The 19634-nt window shown below is 34.8% G+C and overlaps 1 protein-coding gene and 1 pseudogene across 1 annotated transcript in view; both read left to right on the top strand.

The window, feature by feature from the left end:
* The window catches only part of LOC141845918 (E3 ubiquitin-protein ligase UPL6), a gene marked incomplete at its 5' end in the record, with an annotated part of 38292 nt that overhangs the window by 15430 nt on the left and 3228 nt on the right, over positions 1 to 19634 (top strand). Inside the window, 7 exon segments of the mRNA XM_074733917.1 lie at positions 11181 to 11248; positions 11523 to 11589; positions 13032 to 13202; positions 13274 to 13363; positions 15842 to 15922; positions 17453 to 17530; positions 18508 to 18645. Coding sequence (XP_074590018.1) covers positions 11181 to 11248; positions 11523 to 11589; positions 13032 to 13202; positions 13274 to 13363; positions 15842 to 15922; positions 17453 to 17530; positions 18508 to 18645 — 693 coding nt within the window.
* Positions 5682 to 7287, top strand: LOC141846446 (uncharacterized; annotated as a pseudogene).

Genomic DNA, 19634 nt, shown 5'->3' with positions numbered 1-19634 from the left:
GGTATTGCACAAAAATTAACTACGCACCAAATTGGAACAAGTATTTTCAATGTGAGAATAATGATGTTGTGTTGATTCGAGCCTCTTTGTAGCAGAATCTGTTCTACAACGTCCAGCTCAAGTCAAATTTTAATTACCTTTCAAGTGGATCCCTAGATGAAATCTGAGGAAGCTTTTTTGTCTTTTTTTTTTGTTTTGTTAATATTTTCTGCAATAATGAGAATTTTTATAAGATTACTAAATTATAGATTACTAAATTTTCTAGACTAAATTGCAAAATGTCAAATCAAAGTCTGTTTTATGGATTTAGCATTGATCTTGAATGGTCGCATCCTGGATTTGATCAAGGTGAATGTGGTGTGGTGGAGGAGCATCGTAGCATCTGATGCTAGGCAACAATGAGCAGTAGATGTGTGCTGCTCCCAAGAGGTGGTTCAAGAACCTGGTGCAGCCGAGCTAATGGTGGTTTGGGAAAAAGAAGGCATTGGTGGCAAAGCTTGTTGGCTCAAGGAGGATGCTTGGTGGCAGTGGCGCCAGTTGCTGTTGAAGCAAGAAAGGGCGACGGTAATCAGGAGGTGGACACATGACTAGCAACGATGCTGGGATTTGGCAAAAGGAGGAGGCTACAAGTAGGGATGGTTTGTGATCAGGTTTTGTGAGACGGCAATGAAGGTGATGTTGGCAGGTTGTTAAGGAGAAGGTGTCAAGTTGGCTTTCACTACTGTTGCAGGACAACTCTTGATGTAGCGCTTATTCTGTGAGAATCGAATCAGAGATCAGGGCTAAACGGAGAGTGGAATTAGGATCAGGTTGAGGTGGAAGGTCAAAGGGTGGAGAGGCATTAAAGGGCAAGTGACGCGTTGGTGGTTAGGGATGGGTTTACAATGATGATGTGTTCTTGGGAAGTGGCAGAAGGTGGAGAGTAGTAATCAGGAGAGAGAAGTATCAAACTAAACTAGCTTTTGGCTTTGATACCATTTGATGTAGTGTAATGGATGAACAAGCAAATGAACATCACACAGAGAAAAACTCAGATAGAGAATAGCAAGTGAAAATTATTATTGACTGCAAGATGATAATTACAAGAGGATTTGTTTTGTAGACTCAACCCTAAGGCAAGAAAGGAAATAAATAATCCAAATCAGGAATGACCATGATTGAGAACACAATTAAGATGCAACAACCCTAAATTATCAAATCATAAAGATTAAATTTAAAACTTAATTACAGATGCATCAATCTCGATCTATTCTCCATATTGTTTTCTTTAATTGCACGAATTATTCTCCAATTTATTTCTAACTTTGTTTCCTTTTCTATGTTATGGATTATGATCCCTCTTTTCTTTTCTTTCACAACAATGGTAGATCTTAATGCCTCTCTCCACAACAATTTCTCTTAACCAATTTTTTTTCTTCTATTTTTGTAAGAGAATTTGATTAAAAAATTCATCGAATTACACTTAATTACTTTAAGTTTGAGAAATTCTCGATTTGTGTTGGAGGCCTTGCTTAAAATCTGATTGGCCGATGTTGATCCTTATTCAACTTGTTGGATAGACTTTTTTTTTTCCAATCATGGTTCATTGTTAGTATATGTTTCTTGATGATTGTATATTTTGTTAATGCTACTTGGTCATAGTTATGTCACTATAGGTGCCTGTGTATGAAAAAGAAAATATCAACCAATCAAAATATAGAATCATTACCTAATTTAAGTTTATATAATCTCCCTTTATGGAATTTGCATCTATCTTCTATTCTATTCATTATCGTCAGTATTATCAAATTGTGACTGTTCCAGCTATTTGTGGTCAATTACATGGATCTAATCCTCCATTGAATTTTATGTCATGCTGAATTCAAATCATTACCCCATTTTTATGACAGTTTTTTTTGTGGCTCCCTCTGTCCTTTTCACCTTCCAATTTAATTGAGTCATCCCATCTATATTTGCAGTCTATTGATGGTCTGTATTCTATGATGATTAACAAGCCCAATTTTAGCTGTACATCCAAACCCTGAAACTTGAGCAAAAACTCATGATATTCACCATGCCAAATGTTACTAATTTGTTAACGAGTGAAAAGTATTCATTGGAGCAGCCAACTGGTAGTCTACAGATTCTACACATAAAAAAGTGAAGGTTTTTGTTGCTGCTTTTGTGCTAACAACTACATCTGCAGGGGGATGGATGTTCATCTGTAGCCATAGGATGAAGACAACATTAGGTCTGGAAAATACTATTATGCCCATTGTTTTAAAAAACAGCCTGAGCTATCACATACCTATGCATATGAAAATTTATGCCTTTCTGTATCACATTTTCTTCATACATATTGATATAATTTTTCATTAACTCACCCAAATCAAACTAGTTTATTGGTTTAATGTGGACAAGTATCTTTTGTGACTAGGTAACACAATTTATCTAGTTTATGTTTGATTTCATGTGTATCTATATATATATATATAAGAAATATGTTGGAGTCACTTTTGGTTTTGGTTTTGATTGTTGGGACTCTTCATTTACTCTTATTAATCACCCTTATTCGTCTCGGATACTTGTACCTGAGTTTAAGAAGCATAGCTTTCAGTTAAAATTTTGAAAATGAGAATATGAGGGAACAGTTATTGATGCGTTTGAATATCAATACACATTTTGATCGGGCTTAATGTGAGATGTAGCTTCAAAACTTTGAGAATTAATTGGCTATTTCAACCCAAGAATTCAAATATGTTAAAATACCTGTTACTTATTGGGCTATTAGTGCCCAAGTCTCTGACTTCTATGCATCTTGTGGCACTGGCTGGTCAGTATATGTCCTTGTCAGTCAACTTGTTGTCTCCATGACTTGTCAATGATACAATCAAAGTCTTCTTCACTGTCCTCTGTCTCCAGAACACCAACTTGATCAGCAGATTCACCAAGACTAACAGTGGCCTCCTCTCTTTAGTGTTGGTAGTGTCCTTGACCTCATGATCCTGGCTCAGATGTCTTTCAGGCTTGACAGAAGATATATCCTGAGGGAATGGCCTCTACCTTCCCTTGTTGCCTGTGACTGGCATCATGTTTGACCTTCCTCACCGTAGCAAAGTTGCCACCACTATGCCATCATATCAATGTTGATGCTCTTTGACCACAATTGCTCCCAATCCTTATTGGTTTAGTTTTACAGGTTTTATAACTTGTTTGGATACATGAATATAGAGTAGAGGGAATAATGTTTTGAGAGCAAAGGATAAGCATTCCCTCCCACTCCACAAAATTTTTCAGGCGAGGATATCCTAAGCTTTGAAATCTCGAGCTATGTTAGACTTTCAAGCTTTAATTAGGATGACTCTATTTTGATACTATAGCATGTCATGAAACAACTTCACTAATTTAGTTTCAAATAAAAAAATCCATACTAATTAAAAAACCATTTGTATTAACATTTAAAAGTTATACATTATAAATTGTTAAAAGCATCTCAATTGTTGACTACACCTAATACAAAAGGATTCTCATGCATCGCATGAGAGCATCAACTAGCATTCGTATGAGATTAGTCTCATGGTTTTTTAAGACCTCATTTACATACTTATTTTAGGGCATTCAATTGTATTATGCAATGGAAATATAACAACACAAACCTACAAACCTACTATTTACTCATAAATGATAATCAAATAAAAATTTAAAATAATGATAAATTTGTTTTTTAAAAAATATTTTAATAAACTCTTACAAATTAAGTAACCATAAAGATATTTAAATTTTTTATACTTATAATTATTTATTCGTATCATATATATACAATAACAACTAAGTCTTTATTCAATTAAGTGGAGTCAACCATATGAATCCTTCGACACCATTGGACTTGATTCGTTACTATATTCTCATCTATATTTAAATATTTTTCTTTCATATTTTATTGTTACTAACCAAGTCTTCTTTAGTCTCTCTTCCTTGGTTAATGTGCGATTTATCATGATCTCACATCGTCTAACTGAGACATTTATTGATTACCATCTTAAATATGTTTCTTGGAGTTTTCTCTCATAGGTGCAATCTTGAATTTATTTTTAACGATTTTATTTTTTATCCTGTTCATCCTCGTATGTCCATACATCCACCTTAATATCCTTAACTTTGTGATTCATTTTCTGCTCGTTTGTTCGTTTTATAGCTTAACATTCAACTCCATATAATTTAACAGATCTAACCGTCATTTTATAAAACTTCTATTTAAATTTTAGAGGTACCCTACGATCTTAAAGAACATCTGATGTCCTCTTCCATTTCAATCATCCTGATTGTATTCTATGTAAAACATTTCTATCAACCCCTCCATCCTATTGCAAAAACAATCTTAGATATTTAAAATTTTCAATTATAGATAACTTGTCATCTCCTATTAACATATATTGCTACTACTATTAAACTTAAATTCTATATATTTTGTCTTTATTATGTTTAAAACCTTTAACTTCTAATGTTTCCCACCAAGATTCGAGTTAAACATTTACTTCTGTATGTATCTTATTGTTTAAAACAATGTCATCTGTAAATAATATGCACTATGATAATGTATCTTGAATATGTCTAGTGATTTCATTCGTAATTAGTGTAAAAAAATATAGACTTAGAATTGATCCTTATGTAACTTTATTTTTATAGGAAACTCTTTGGTTAATTTGTTTGGAGTCTTTACCCTTGTCATTATATTCTTGTACATATCCGTAATTGTTTCAATATATGCTACGTTAACACTTTTTTTTTTTAGAATTCTTCACAAAATATTTATAAGGATTTTGTCATAAGTTTTTGATAGGTCAATAAATAACATATGTAAATTTTATTTCTTTTCTCGATGCTATTCAATCAATTGTTTAAGACAATGTATAACTTCTATTGTCGACTTTTCAAACAAATGTAAATTGATTTCGGTCACCATGATCTCATTAATATTTTTTTATCACTCTTTTCCAAAGTTTCATGGTATGACTTATTAGCTTAATACCTTTATAATTCATATAATTTTACATGTCTCCTTTGTTTTTATACAGAGAACTAAAGTACTTCCCTCTACTAATCATGTATTTTTTTCATTTTCAATATCAGATTGAATAACTTTGTAAGTCATTCAATACTGCTTCTTTAGACACTTTCATAGCTCTATTAGAATATGTATAACTGCTTTTTCATTTTTCATTCCATTTAACATCCATTCTACTTTTGAAATTTGAATTCTTTGATAAAACTTTAAACTTGTATCTCGTTGGTCACCTAAACTTGCATTAAAAAGTTGTGAAAAATATCTCTTTCATTGCTTCTTTATTTCCTTATCCTTCACTAGTATTCTATTGGATTCATCTTTAATGTATTATTTGGATAAGATCCTTTGTTTTCTTCTTTCTCACTTTTGTTATTCTATAAATGCCCCTCTCACCTTCTTTTGTATCAAACTATCGATACAAGTGTTTGAAAGCTTCATTCTTGGCTTCTCTTTCTCCTACTACATACTTTTTAAAGGTTTGATTTTTATGCGATCAAAATATTGAATGCTCTGTGTTTATAGATCATGATCAGTTTCTACCTCTACTGTCTAGAAACGGCGACAACACTGCCGTCCCCGTTTCCGTAACGCTGGGAAACGTTTCCATCCGTGGAAACTTACAAGAAACGGCTGGTCCATGTCCGGCCCACTCCCCTTCGCCGACTCATCGTCGTCCGCCTCCTCCGCCTCCTCGTGCTCATCCTCGTCTGCCTCCTCCTCTCCCCCATGGCTCACACACGGCCCCTCCGCCGGCGCCACCGAGGAAAGCTTCCTCCTTTACGACCACCCCTTGCCGCCGCCGCCGCTGCCGCTGCCAACGAAGAAGCACAAACTGAAGAAGCGCGGTCGGAAGCCTAAATCTCTGCCATCCTCCTCTGGCCCCTTCGGCGAGCGGCGCTGGGTCTTCGACGTTTTCAAAATTTGGAAACTTCAACTATTGCCGTTTTCCGTTTCCGTTTCCGTTTCCGCGTTTCCGCGTTCCCGTCTCCGAGTTTCCAGACAGCGTAGGTTTCTACATGTGAAGTTGAGTTCTCATCTTTTTCCTACTTGCTTATTTGTCACTGTAGTATATGCTAAATGTGATAGTTTTGAAAGGAAGGAGCTATGGGAAAAATTATTGGATGCTAGACCACCCTTGGATGATTTGTGGATGGTAGGGGGAGACTTTATTGTTATTATGGGACCTAATGAACATTCTGCAGGAGTCTTATCAAAGTCAGGTACGGTTAGGGACTTTAACAACTTTATAATGATGGCTGGATTATTAGATGTTGGTTTTGTGGGTGATGCTTACACATGGACTAATAATAGAGTGTGGAAAAGATTGGATAGGGTTCTGTTGTCCTTGTCTTGGAGTGCTAAAGATTTTGGTGTTAAGGTGGAACATTTGAGCAGAGCCACATCGGATCACTGTCCGCTATTATTGTCTTTTCCTTCCTTTGTGTTTTCGAAATCCTCCTTTCGGTTTCATAATATGTGGATAAAACATGATGATTTTCTTCTTATTGTTCGTTTGAATTGGATGCTTCCTTGTCATGAGTTTGGAATGCAGAAATTACAGGTTAAATTAAAGAGATTGAAGAATCATCTAAAATAGTGGAATGCAGAGGTCTTTGGAAATATTCATGAGAAGGTTTAGGTGGCGGAGGATGAGTTTGCTATTGCTGAAAGGAACTTTGATGCGAATCCAACAGTCGAAAAAAAATTCAAATGGCTAAGTCTCGGGCATTCTTACAAAAAGCCCTACACATGGAGGAGGAGTTTTGGAAACAAAAGACAGCAGTTAGGTGGATGGGAGAGCGGTGATAAAAATACTAAATTTTTTCATCATATAGTTCAGAAAAGGAGGTTGGTTGGTCGAATTTGGGAGAATGAGGTTTGTATAGAGAGTCTTGAATTAATTAAAGCTTCAGGTGCTGAGTTCTTTGAGAAGTTATTATCAGAAGATGATGTTGAATTAACTACAGCAAGCATGGAGCATATTCCAAGATTGATTTGTGAGGAGGAGAATTTTATTTTATCAGCCAGGTCTACTATTGAGGAAGTCAAGCAGGTGGTTTGGGATGTGTGTGGATAGTACTGCAGGGCCAGATGGTTTCCTTGTAGCATTTTATGTGGCATGTTGGGAGTTTATTAAACTTGATGTCTTTGATGCAGTTTTGGATTTCTTTCAGGGGGGTTCATTTTCATGCGGTATGGCGGCTACTACAATTGTGCTTATTCCCAAAATTGATAATGCTTAAAGGTGGCAGGACTTTCGACCTATTAGTTTATATAATGTATTGAACAAGATTATTTCTAAATTAATGGTCAATAGGTTGAGTAGGATTTTGGATAAAATTATATCTCCTATGCAGAGTGGATTTGTGGTACGAAGGATAATTTCGGATGATATCTTAATGGCCCAAGAGTTATATCCCATTGGATTCTATCATATGCCTTGGCCATGTTGAGCTTCAAAATAATATTTTCACCTCGAACATGATGATTCAACTTGTGATATAACTCTTGGGCCATTAAGATATTATCCTAAATTATCCTTCCTGCCACAAATCCACTCTGCATAGGAGATATAATTTTATCTAAAATCCTACTTAACCTATTGACCATCAATTTAGAAATAATCTTGTTCGATACATTACATAAGCTAATAGGTCGAAAGTCCTGCCACCTTTGAGCATTATCAATTTTGGAAATAAGCACAATTGTAGTAGCCGCCATACCGCGTGGAAATGAACCCCCCCTAAAAGAAATTCAAAACTGCATCAAAGACATCAAGTTTAATAATCTCTCAATATGCCACATAAAATGTTACAGAGAAACCATCTGGCCCTGCCGTACTATCCTCACACATATCCCAAACCACCTGCTTGACTTCTTCAATAGTAGGCATGGCTGATAAAATAAAATTCTCCTTCTCACAAATCAATCTTGGAATATGCTCTCCATGCTTGCTGTAGTTAATTCAACATCATCTTCTGATAATAACTTCTCAAAGAACTCAGCACCTGAGGCTTTGATTAATTCAGGGCTCTCTATACAAACCCCATTCTCCTAAAAATTCGACCAATCAACCTCCTTTTCTGAACTATATGATGAAAAAATTTAGTATTTTTATCACCCTCTCCCATCCACCTAACTGCTGCCTTTTGTTTCCAAAACTCCTCCATGTGTAGGGCTCCTCCTCCATGTGTAGGGCTTTTTGTAAGAATGCCTGAGACTTAGCCATTTGAATTTTATTTTTCGACTGTTGGATTCGCATCAAAGTTCCTTTCAGTAATAGCAAACTCATCCTCCGCCACCTGAACCTTCTCATGAATATTTCCAAAGACCTCTGCATTCCACCATTTTAGATGATTCTTCAATCTCTTTAATTTAACCTATAATTTATGCATTTCAAACCCATGACAAGGAAGCATCCAATTCAAACGAACAGTAAGAAGAAAACCATCATGTTTTATCCACATATTATGAAACCGAAAGGAGGATTTCGAAAACACAAAGGAAGGAAAAGACGATGATAGCGGACAGTGATCCGATGTGGCTCTGCTCAAATGTTCCACCTTAACACCAAAATCTTTAGCACTCCAAGACGGGGACAACAGAACCCTATCCAATCTTTTCCACACTCTATTATTAGTCCATGTGTAAGCATCACCCACAAAACCAGCATCTAATAATCCAGCCATCATTATAAAGTTGTTAAAGTCCCTAACCGCACCTGGCTTTGATAAGACTTCTGCAGAATGTTCATTAGGTCCCATAATAACAATAAAGTCTCCCCCTACCATCCACAAATCATCCAAGGGTGGTCTAGCATCCAATAAATTTTCCTATAGCTCCTTCCTTTCAAAACTATCACATTTAGCATATACCACAGTGACAAATAAGCAAGTAGGAAAAAGATGAGAACTCAACTTCACAAGTAGAAACTGATCATGATCTATAAGCACAGAGCATTCAATATTTTGATCGCATAAAAACCAAATCTTTCCACTAAGTTACAGCATATACCACAGTGACAAACTACTACATACTTTTTAAAGGTTTCTTCGTTTGTACAAGTTTACACTAAGTTATAGACTATTCATTTTTTTTTCAGTTTCTCTTGTATAGTCTTATTCAACTACTAAGATTCTTTATTTGGTAGTGTCCTTCCTTTTGACTCATCGAGTATGATTTTGGCCATTGTTTTTAAATTTGACTTCATTTCATCCCATGTATTGGAGTTGCCATGTATTCTCCTAATATTTGTGCTTCTTTGATACTTTGTTTTCCATCCTTTAACTTCCACCACTGGATCCTACGACTCATGCACTTCTACTAATAAAGTTCATATGCTATCGTGAAATTTAGTATAACTTTTTCTTCATTTTTTGTTGTAAAATCATAGCCCCTATGCATCCTAACTTATTCCTCATTTCTTACTCTACAAGCTCATTTAGATCTATTAAATCATTAGAATTTTTATACTATCTCATCTAGGCCTATCCAAAATCTATGTTTGATCTCTTTATCTAATCTTACATGATGTGTATATATGCTAATTATATTAATAGTTTCTTTTGCTATCACTATCTTGAGAGTTATAATTTTATCTCTTTTCCTAACTACTTGTATTACTTCATCATTTAACGAACTATATACAACAATATCTATTCCATTTCTCATTTTACTTTCTTGTATACCATAACTTAAAACCTAACTTCTCTTTCATCTTTGTCTTCTCCCCTATCTATTTTATCTTTTGTAAATATAAAATATTAATTCTTCTTATAATCATCATATCTACAACTTCCATTAATTTGCCAGTGAACATTCCTACATCCCATGTTCCAAATGCATTTTTTTCAGGGAACAACTTAACATTAACACAATAGTTTGGTAGATTCAGATATAATATTTACTTATGTTTTAATGCTGGCTGACAACCTAATGCAACCCTCTTCCTTTATTCGAGTTTGGGATTGGCTGTGGCAGAGTTATATCTATATATAAATTAAATTTTATAAGTTTGTAATTGATTTATTTATAAGTTTATAAATAATATATAATATAACTACAATTATATATTATAATTATTACTGTAATATATTTTATAACTCTAATAAACTGATATAAGGTAATAAAAAAATTATAATAACATTATAGTTATGACATAATATCATTGTTTGGATTGAAATCTCAAGCTCAAGGCAACGTTGCCAGTGCCAGTATTGAAGACGGAGGTGTGCTAAAGGAAGTGAAAGAGGTGTTGTTGTCGAAGAGAGAGCGGAAGAAGAGTAGGTGCCAACATTGATGCTGAAGGAGTAGAGGACTTCAGTGTTAGAGGAGGAGGAAGGAGGAAGGAAGAAGGAAGAATGTTAGTGTTGGAGGAAGAGGAAAACGAATAGGAGATGAGTTTACCTTGAGTGGAGGAAGCTTGTTGGCATTGGAGGAAAAAACTAGGTTGCTAGGGTTTTGATTTTGACGAGGAGAAAGGTTCAACACAGAGGAGCCAACGTGGAGCTTGTGTCATGACTCTTGGCATTGTGGAGGACTAATGGTGCATAGGTGGCTCCGTGATATGGAAGAGAAAGCATGAACAGTGTGCCGATGAAGAAAGTTGTACGTGTTATTGCTCAAGACAGTATTGATAATGTCTGTTGTTTGGTGGAATAAAAACATTTACATGTCTTTACTGGCACAACTTGAAATTTTAGATGCTAGTTATAACTATTACTTGGGTATGATCCTAATTGGTATGTAAACATATTTGTTATATAAACAATTAATAGCCATCGCGACTCCAGGATGTTTAACTTCTAGATTGGCGGTAATAGAGTTCGAAATCCATAGGTCATTCAATGTTGTGTTTTGCAACTTCAACCTAATGGTAAATCTCAACTGTGCCGGGTTACATGACTCGAGAAGTCAATCCATGCTTTCCCATCAAACCTCTTGTTACAATGACATGAAGCTCCATGTGGCCAACTACAAGTTTGTTATGTTATGGTTTATTAGGTTCACTTTTATTCATTTTTTTAAAAAAAATCTTACCCTCTCTTCCATTCATTCATGTTTGTCTTTCTCCTGTCATGCTTGATAAAAGTTGGAACATGGCTCTTTTATTTATGTCCTACGCCATCTTTTGCAGGCAATGTATGAGGGTATCCTTGTGGACATACCATTTGCAACATTCTTCCTTAGCAAATTGAAAGAGAAGTGAGTTCTCTAGTCCTCTACTTTTGTTCTACTAGCTTTCTCGAAAATTACCAGTCGAAATATTTTCCTCTCAAGTAGTAGTTAAATAGTGTTTATCTTCTTGGAAATTTCTTTTACATTGAAGCATTTAAGTTCCTAAACTGTGTCTCATAAATATTAATGAGTTTCTTGTTTATTGATGGCCTTTTTTTTTGAAGGATTTCATTGCATATTTTTATTTCATGTTTGATTATCTCATTTCTTGATTGATCATATTTCATTTCTTGGCAATTAGGAGCAACTTTTTGCATGACTTGCCTTCACTAGATCCAGAGCTGTATCGCCACCTTCTCTTCTTAAAGGTGAAGCCCTACTCTTGGTGTATTTACAATGTTAAATTTTGTCTCTAATCGTCACAACTTGAATAAAATATGGACTTACTTTATTTGATGACTTTGCAAGCGTTCAGTATTTCTTCCCAATCTTTTAGTTGGTGATGCAAATACCTTTTTCTGTTATAGTCTCTATAATGGGTAACAGAAAGTAATGATATTGAACAGTTATAACTCGGTTAACTCTAAAGAATCTTATACCTATTGTAGAGTAATGATATTGAACAGTAATAACTTGGTTAGCTGTAAAGAATCTTATACCTATTGTTTAACACTTAGAACCATAATATTGTTGTATCTTCAATTGTGTTTTCAAATTCTGACTACGGTATAAATGGATTAGGGGATCCTATCATGTGAGATCTCTCTTTCTAATGTAACCCAAATAAATGTATTGGCAAATACAGGGCACTCTTGATAATTAGGAATATATATAAAAATGAAAATTCATTTTTTATTATTTCTTAATAATCTCACTGAACTCATGTTTAATTGTGGAGCCATTCTCATCACGTCATTTTAGTTTCACATCAGTTCAGTTTTAACTTTGGAATTTAGCCATATCGTTGCTATCACAATGAATTTGTAGAAATTGGAATCAAGGGTTTCAATCCTAAAATCATGCCATTTTTCATCAGAATCACTTCTAAATTAGATCATAGAAATCAATAGGTAAAATTATTTGCACAAGTAAATATGATTTGTGCTTACTGCTAAATTGGCGTTAGCTGTGATTATCTTATATTTGGTTGCTTGCTGAATCTCATGTTTGTTCTGTATTTGTATGCCAAGTGAACTTAATTCGTTTATATCAGTCTAGCATCTGTTGAGAAACTTATTCAAGTTTTTAAAAAGAGAAACTGATGTATGGTTAAGCATCTGGAAAGGAAAATGTTGATGCATGACTGATTTTGTTCCACCAGTTATTCTACTTTTTTTCTCTTCACTCTACATTCATTTACAATTATATCATCTGTGTAGTATCTGTCTGTGTTTGTGGACAAAGTAAACTTCTATATTACTCCATCATCTGGTTGTCTGTGTTTGTGGACAAAGTAAACTTCAATATTACTTTATCATTTGGTCTTCTTCAATCTTTCTTCAGGCTTTCTCATTTTAGATTTATTCCTAATCTGATATTTTTGTGAGTCACTTGATAACATTTAAACATCTTGAACTTTACTTATGAGATTAGTAATGTGAAGTTTGCCTTCAAAAATTGTTAGTGCTATTTGCACACTAGTTTTTTCCTTTTCAGTTTGATTTTGCTTCTTCTAAATCATATAATGTATGCTTTTCCTAAATTGAAGCATCCAACAGCATTTCATGCCTAAATTATTTGTTCAAACTGTACGCCTATCTTCCTTCCCCGACGAGCCATTCTTATTTCGGCTTCTTTTGCTATCTTGCAGCATTACAAGGGTGATGTGTCAGAACTGGAACTGTATTTTGTTGTTGTAAAAAATGAATATGGAGAACAAACAGAAGAGGAACTAATTCCTGGTGGAAAAGATATGCACGTTACGAAGGACAATGTGATTGCTTTCATTCATCTTGTTGCTAATTATCGCTTGAATTATCAGGTTTGTACTCTTTTTTTTTCTTTTTTGTTATTAAGGCTTCTACGTACCTATTTGGCCTTTTCAACGTGCAGATTCGCATTCAAAGTTTACACTTTTTACGAGGATTCCAACAGCTTATCCAAAAAGAATGGATTGAAATGTTCAACGAGCATGAAATTCAGGTAAAGTGCATTTTAGCTTTTTGACACATTGACCATGTTTATATCAGTGGCATAGCATTGAAAGGGTATGGAATTATCACAAGTCCCATAATGATGTTCATTACACTATAGTGGCACCTTCAATACTATTTGCTCTAATATTATAGCTAGACAATGAATTTTTTATTACTAACTAGGTGCCTGAAAAGGATATGTCTATTCTCAGATTGATTTTAATTATTTAGGAGAATTCAATTGTTCTCCTCAAAGTTTGTCCCTTTCTAAAACATCATTGAGTCTTATTATTCAAATAATGCTCTTTGTTTTAACTGCAAAATGCTCCCTTTGGAGTTTAATACTGTCAATATGCCACTTTAGTTTGCTTAAGTTTACTAATATTAACAAATTGTTCCCTATTGTTTACCTTTGTACAATGCTCTGTCATACTTCAAAAAAGTCATGAGTCAGAGGGGCATTATGCAAAAAAAGTAAAATCTTGAAGGAATTTCTCATAAAGTTGGCTAGTGGAACTTGACAGTTGCAATGTATTAAAAAAAAACACCTTGGAGCCTTTAGACAATTGAAACAAGGAAAATCTAGGAAAATAATTGGTGACCTTATTCCATCATTTTGAAAAAAAATAAATAAGATGATTGTTCTAAAATAGGAAAATAAGAAATAGAAAGAATCTATAAACTAAAGTCAAATCCCATAATTTGGAAGAATATTGCAGGTAGCAACAACTTTTATAGTAACATACAACTAAAAATAACAACAAATTAAAATACCCTAAATCAAAAGTTCCTGCTGATCCTCCAAGGGTTCTTCTGCCAATAATCCTCCAAAATTCCCCCTTAATCTGGTGAATAGTTAGTTATCTATAATTCAGAGCTTCCTGACTTCCTATAGGAATATAAGCAAGATTTTAGTCACCTTCCTCAATCTCCTTTATAAAGCTTCAAAATCCTTATAACCAACTCTCTGTCACTATAAAGTATTGTTGGACAAGCATGTGACAATGCTAAGTGTTTTGCCAGTCTATGCAACCTGATCAAAAACTCATAAATGGCTCTGATCTCTGCTTGTGCACTGCTTTATGCTATAATTTATTGATTTTTTGCTTTTCCAATATGCCAACTGGCCAAATTCCCCTGTAGCTTGGAATAAAACAAGGAGGTTGATTGGCTGTTGAGAATGCATTGTGTTAGTGAGAACCTTTTGAAGGCTTCAGCTCCTTGTTTCATTATATTTGATAATCTGATTCACCTACATATCTCAAATTACCCAACTTGCACCCTAACTGATATGCTGCATAGTTTGTCTAGGATGAATAAAGAAAATAAATAAAATACTTCTTTTATTCCTCCAAATCAAAATTTAGAACTTTTACCAACAAGTGAACCACAACTCTCATTGAACCAATTCATTATTGATTCCATCATAAAGCACTTATTTAGAATCCAAATTGGACTCGACTTGAGCCAAATTAATGTCTACCTCATAGTTCGCTAATAAACTCCAACAATAACCTAATCAGAGACTCAACCTGACCAAACAATTAATTTTTGGTTTCAACCTTCACACAATCGATCTAATTCCAGCTAAGCCCAACTCCAATGCTACTTAATATGGAAACAACACTCTTAACCACAACCCCAAAACAACCAATGATATTTGAATTGAACTTTCTTCAATTCCAATGGCATCAAATCAATCCTAGTTATAATTGATTTAACCCTCAATTCAACTGCTAAAATCCTAAGAAATCATAATTATAAATTTCTGATATTATAACAAGCTTGATGTGGAAGTCCCATTGTAGAGTCTGAATCCTTGCCTCTATGGCAAATAACTTCTACAGTTGGTAACAAACAACAACTTGCAATTCTCTTAATCAGGTATCTCTTATCAATCCTCCAAGGGATCTTCTGCTGATAATCCATCAACAATAATAACTTATGGTCATTTTGCAAAAAGGAGGGACATGTTTAGGCAAAGTGAAATTTAGGTATTTTGAGTGACAATTTGATGGGTTTGATGTAGTCACAGGTAGATGCATTCTTATTCCACTTGAACAACTATATCAACTCATTGATAAATCTTAATCAAAACCATTGTTCAATTTTCCCTGCTTATGATTGGCAATGTTGTCTATCATGACTGCTTTCAATTTAAGGTGATCATTCTAGATCTGGAGTTTATTCCCAAAGAAATTCAATTAACGTATTCAGTGAGCTCTTTGTTATGTGATAGGAAACTTTTAGCTTTATCTGAATGACTAATTTTAAGATCTGCATTTCCTCTCTTTTATTTTTCTTCATTCTCTTTATCAGATACATGGGTCAGAGTATGCTTAACTTATTTTTTGCATCGACTAAACCACATTAAATCATATGTACAGACCAAGAATTAATTGTTTTTACCATCGTTGCATTATTATATTTTCTGTTTTGTTTATGAAGCAGCACCTCACCATTCACTCTGGTGTTCTTCTTCCAGCTTCTTATATCAGGGTCACTTGAAAGTATGGATGTGGATGATCTGCGTTCAAACACTCATTATGCTGGTGGCTACCATCATGTATGTTTTGGGCAAACTGTTTCTTGTTACATGACAATTTCCTTGATTTTTTTTTATTGAAATATTTGCTTACCTTCTTTGTTAAATGCCGGTTGATGCAAATTAATTGGGATCTCAACTTTCAATTTGTAATTGAATTTTGATATTATTCTATTTTAGAATTGGTATCTTTTGTTTTACGAGGATTTTAATGCTGTAAATCTATCCACCCATCCCATCTTAAAAATAGTGTTTCACTCATTGCTAATATTGATTTCAATTTCATGGTACCCACTATGCAAGTCAATGTTAGAGAGCCATCAAGCTTCTACCATCAAATTGAGTATGTCCTCAAGTTTAGGTGTGAGAGATCTACACTTAATAATGATTTTGTTGATGACACAACTAATAATGCACGCTCTCATATAATCTTTTTATTTGTCAATAAATGAAGCTTTTCTGTAAGAGTTTCTTGATTTGCCTATTTAATTCAACATGATCCATGTAGTTCATGTTATTGTATGAAAGATTATTCAATTAAGTCCTCAAAACAAATTCTGTGCTGAATTAAGGTTCATCAAGTAAGTCTTCTGGAAAATTTTCTGTAATTATGTCTTTGAACTCGCCTAGAATCTTCTTGACCTTTGGAGGATGACTTACAAGAGAGGCACGACAGTTGACTATAAGGTTATGGGCGAAGCCAGTAAGGCTACTATAACTCATGACTCCTTTTCTTTCTCAAACTGGCATTTGTCTGAGAAGGTGAAGGGGATTTCTTAAAGATTGGGTAGCTTTGTTGTTGGCTTGGGTTTTGGGCTCAGCTTCATTAGCCTTGACTAACATTATGTCCATTGTGCTTGAAGAAATGTGCATTTTCTCTTCCATACTAAGTAATGACCACTTGACCCATCTTCTACAAAGGCACCTCCTTTTTTATATACCAGATATCCACTTTACACTATATTTAGCACTGCAAAGGGTGATTTGGAAAGTCTTATCTCTCCACCCAATAGGATGAACGCTTCTTGGTAGGGGAGGACGATGCAAAGTAATTGAGATTTGAAATTATAATTAAATTTTAGTAGGGTAATGCTTCTTCCACGGGACCCTTCATTGGTGGAAGCTTTGAGTAATATCTTATGTTTTGGAAGGAATTATTAGTATTAGTTTATTTCTAAATTTGTGATTTTCTTCCTAGTTTTGTCTGAGTTTAGTCTATAAAAGTGTCGTTATTGCTTGACTAATAAAATTTCCCTTTCAATTTTCCATGTGAAATTCCCTCTATGTGAGGGCTTGTGCTATGCCACTGGTTCATGCTAATTTATAGAACCTATGGTTGCTTTTTCCAGTAACTTCAGTGCTATGACTAAGTTGGTTCTCTACATCTGTACAATAATTTATTTGAGTTGGCTTATTCGTACATAGCCAAACGCTTGCAAAAGTTTGATGAAATCATGATGTTGTTGAGGACTTTTCCCCTCTCTTTTTGGCTTTTGATTTGATCACGAACCTTTGCTAGTTTTGTAGAACTGATGTTGGTTCTGTTGGCAGGATCATCAGGTCATTGTCATGTTCTGGGAAGTGCTCAAAAGCTTTTCTTTGGAGTACCAGAAAAAATTCCTCAAGTCAGTTTTCAATTTTAAATACCAGTTTATGATATATTTTTTAAGAATATAACGTCATGAATGTTTATTGCAACCATATTGAATGTTATAGTAACTTGATAGACAGTTAAAATTCAATAAGAATTTCCCAGGCTGATGTTAGTGTTTCAGTTTATGATTGATCAATGACCAGTACTGCTAAACAAATAAATTATGCTTATAGAATCTAGAATTATTATACAAAGGTAATTTTGTTTTCAGGAAATTTACCGTTAGTGTACAAGATTAGGTTGTATTGGGACCTTAGGAGTAATATGAATATTTTTAGATAAAGCCTTTTCTTATATAAGATGGAGATTTTATTCTAGTTGTAAAAATTAAGCATGTTCTGCTATGACAATGTACTATATTAGTGACTGGTGTGGAAGTTGCCAAATAAGAAGTCTGAGTGGTGTGCCTCATGCTGTATTATACTGTTATGGGTCTTCATGTAAAGATGTAAAGGTATAAGGGTCTATTTTGTAATGTCTCGTATACTCAATATATCCATATATAGGTAGAGGGGCTCTACCTAGGGAACTGATTATAATAATTATCCCCTACATTGTATTGGAGCCGATGCCTAATTCCCCAATCTTCCACTGCGTAACCAATGCTAGTGTTCTCTTCATGCCATTCAATGGATATCATCAGTCAGGTGTGTAACACCTCTCTTTAGCATCTTCATTTCATCCACATGAAGTGGAGCTTTGATTCATCATTGGCTTCCTTGTGAACATCTCCATTGCACCTCAATTGCTTGATGCCTGCCCCTATGAAGCAGTGAGCAGAGGTCCATCGATTCATCCTGCCTAGGCCTAATTGCCTAACATCGCACTTCTCTTCGTGCGCATTGCAACACTTGTAGCACTGTGTGGTCTCCTATCCTTATTCTGAAAAAGAGATGAGGCGCTCTTGCAGCCTGTAAGGTTACAACTGAGCAAAGTTGCCTTTATTCTCTAGATCCAATTTCCTTATCGGTTGTCCCTTCTTCCTCCATCAGCCTTCCTTTCTCAGCAAGCAGTTGTTAATTTGCTTGAATGCCAAAATCTTTGCCACTACTCTGATGCCTCTTGTTGGTACTATTTCCACTATTTCAAGGTCAGTGATCATCATAATGGACAAAATCTTTGTTGTTCCTATATAGTTTGTGGATCAAGGTCAACTAGAGCACCTTACTAATCCTTTCTAATTGAGTTTTCAAGATCAATGAGTTCACTCGTTCATTGTGGGAGTGGATAGATGCTTAAGTATTGGCTCTTTTGAACATCTTTCGCTGCTATCTTTCCTCTAGGTCATTTCCAAATCATCACAATCAATTTTAGAGGTCTCCTTTCGACCTCTTTTGATGTCTAGGAGATGTAGGACCACCATTGGCAAGTTATTCACCATTATATTTCTCCAAGCTACTCACCTTGAATTGGAGATAGTGAGATCTTAAAATCCAATATCATCAATCTTCTATTTTTCCTCTATCCAATGTGTGTATGGATGTTATGTGCTTCAACTATTGCTCCGTGCTCTTCTATCCTGGGTAGATTGATGTATCTGTGTTGGTAGTTGATTCACCTCTCGGAGAATCATTAGGTGATCATGAAGGCTGATAATGAGGTGGTTTCCCTAGAGAATAGAACAAATTCAAGTGATACATTCTATTCTCTTCACGGATTTTCCCCCTCCCTCTGGTCATTTGCGTCAAACTCTACTAATGTATCCTAGTCTAATGCTCCTCTGTCAACTCAGTCAGATAACTATATTTTTACAAATTTTGTAGAGTACTCTTTGCTCTTTCAACTTCATACGACTATTAGTGCATCACCTTGGTTAGTTACCTCATTCACCCATAGAGGTACCACTACTACATTTTTATCACGTACCTCAGTCGTCTTTTTAGATCCTAAATATAGGGCCTTATATTTCTGGTAACACATCCCTTTTTTACTCTTATACCCCCATGAGTCATACTAGTGTTGTGATAGCCAATAGCCTACTAGCTCAGTTGGCTAGGACCATCAGAGATGTTTTACTTTCACCCTTGCTCCTCTCAGTCTTCTATCTCATATGTTCCTATGGTTCCATTGAGCTAGTTG

The sequence above is a fragment of the Curcuma longa genome, chromosome 15 (genome assembly GCF_044706935.1).
Source record: "Curcuma longa cultivar G26 ecotype Majalengka, Jawa Barat chromosome 15, ITB_CL_G26_1.1, whole genome shotgun sequence".
NCBI classification, from domain to species: Eukaryota; Viridiplantae; Streptophyta; class Magnoliopsida; order Zingiberales; family Zingiberaceae; genus Curcuma; species Curcuma longa.
The sequence above is the reverse complement of the archived record's forward strand: the minus strand, read 5'-3'. Positions and strand labels throughout refer to the sequence as shown.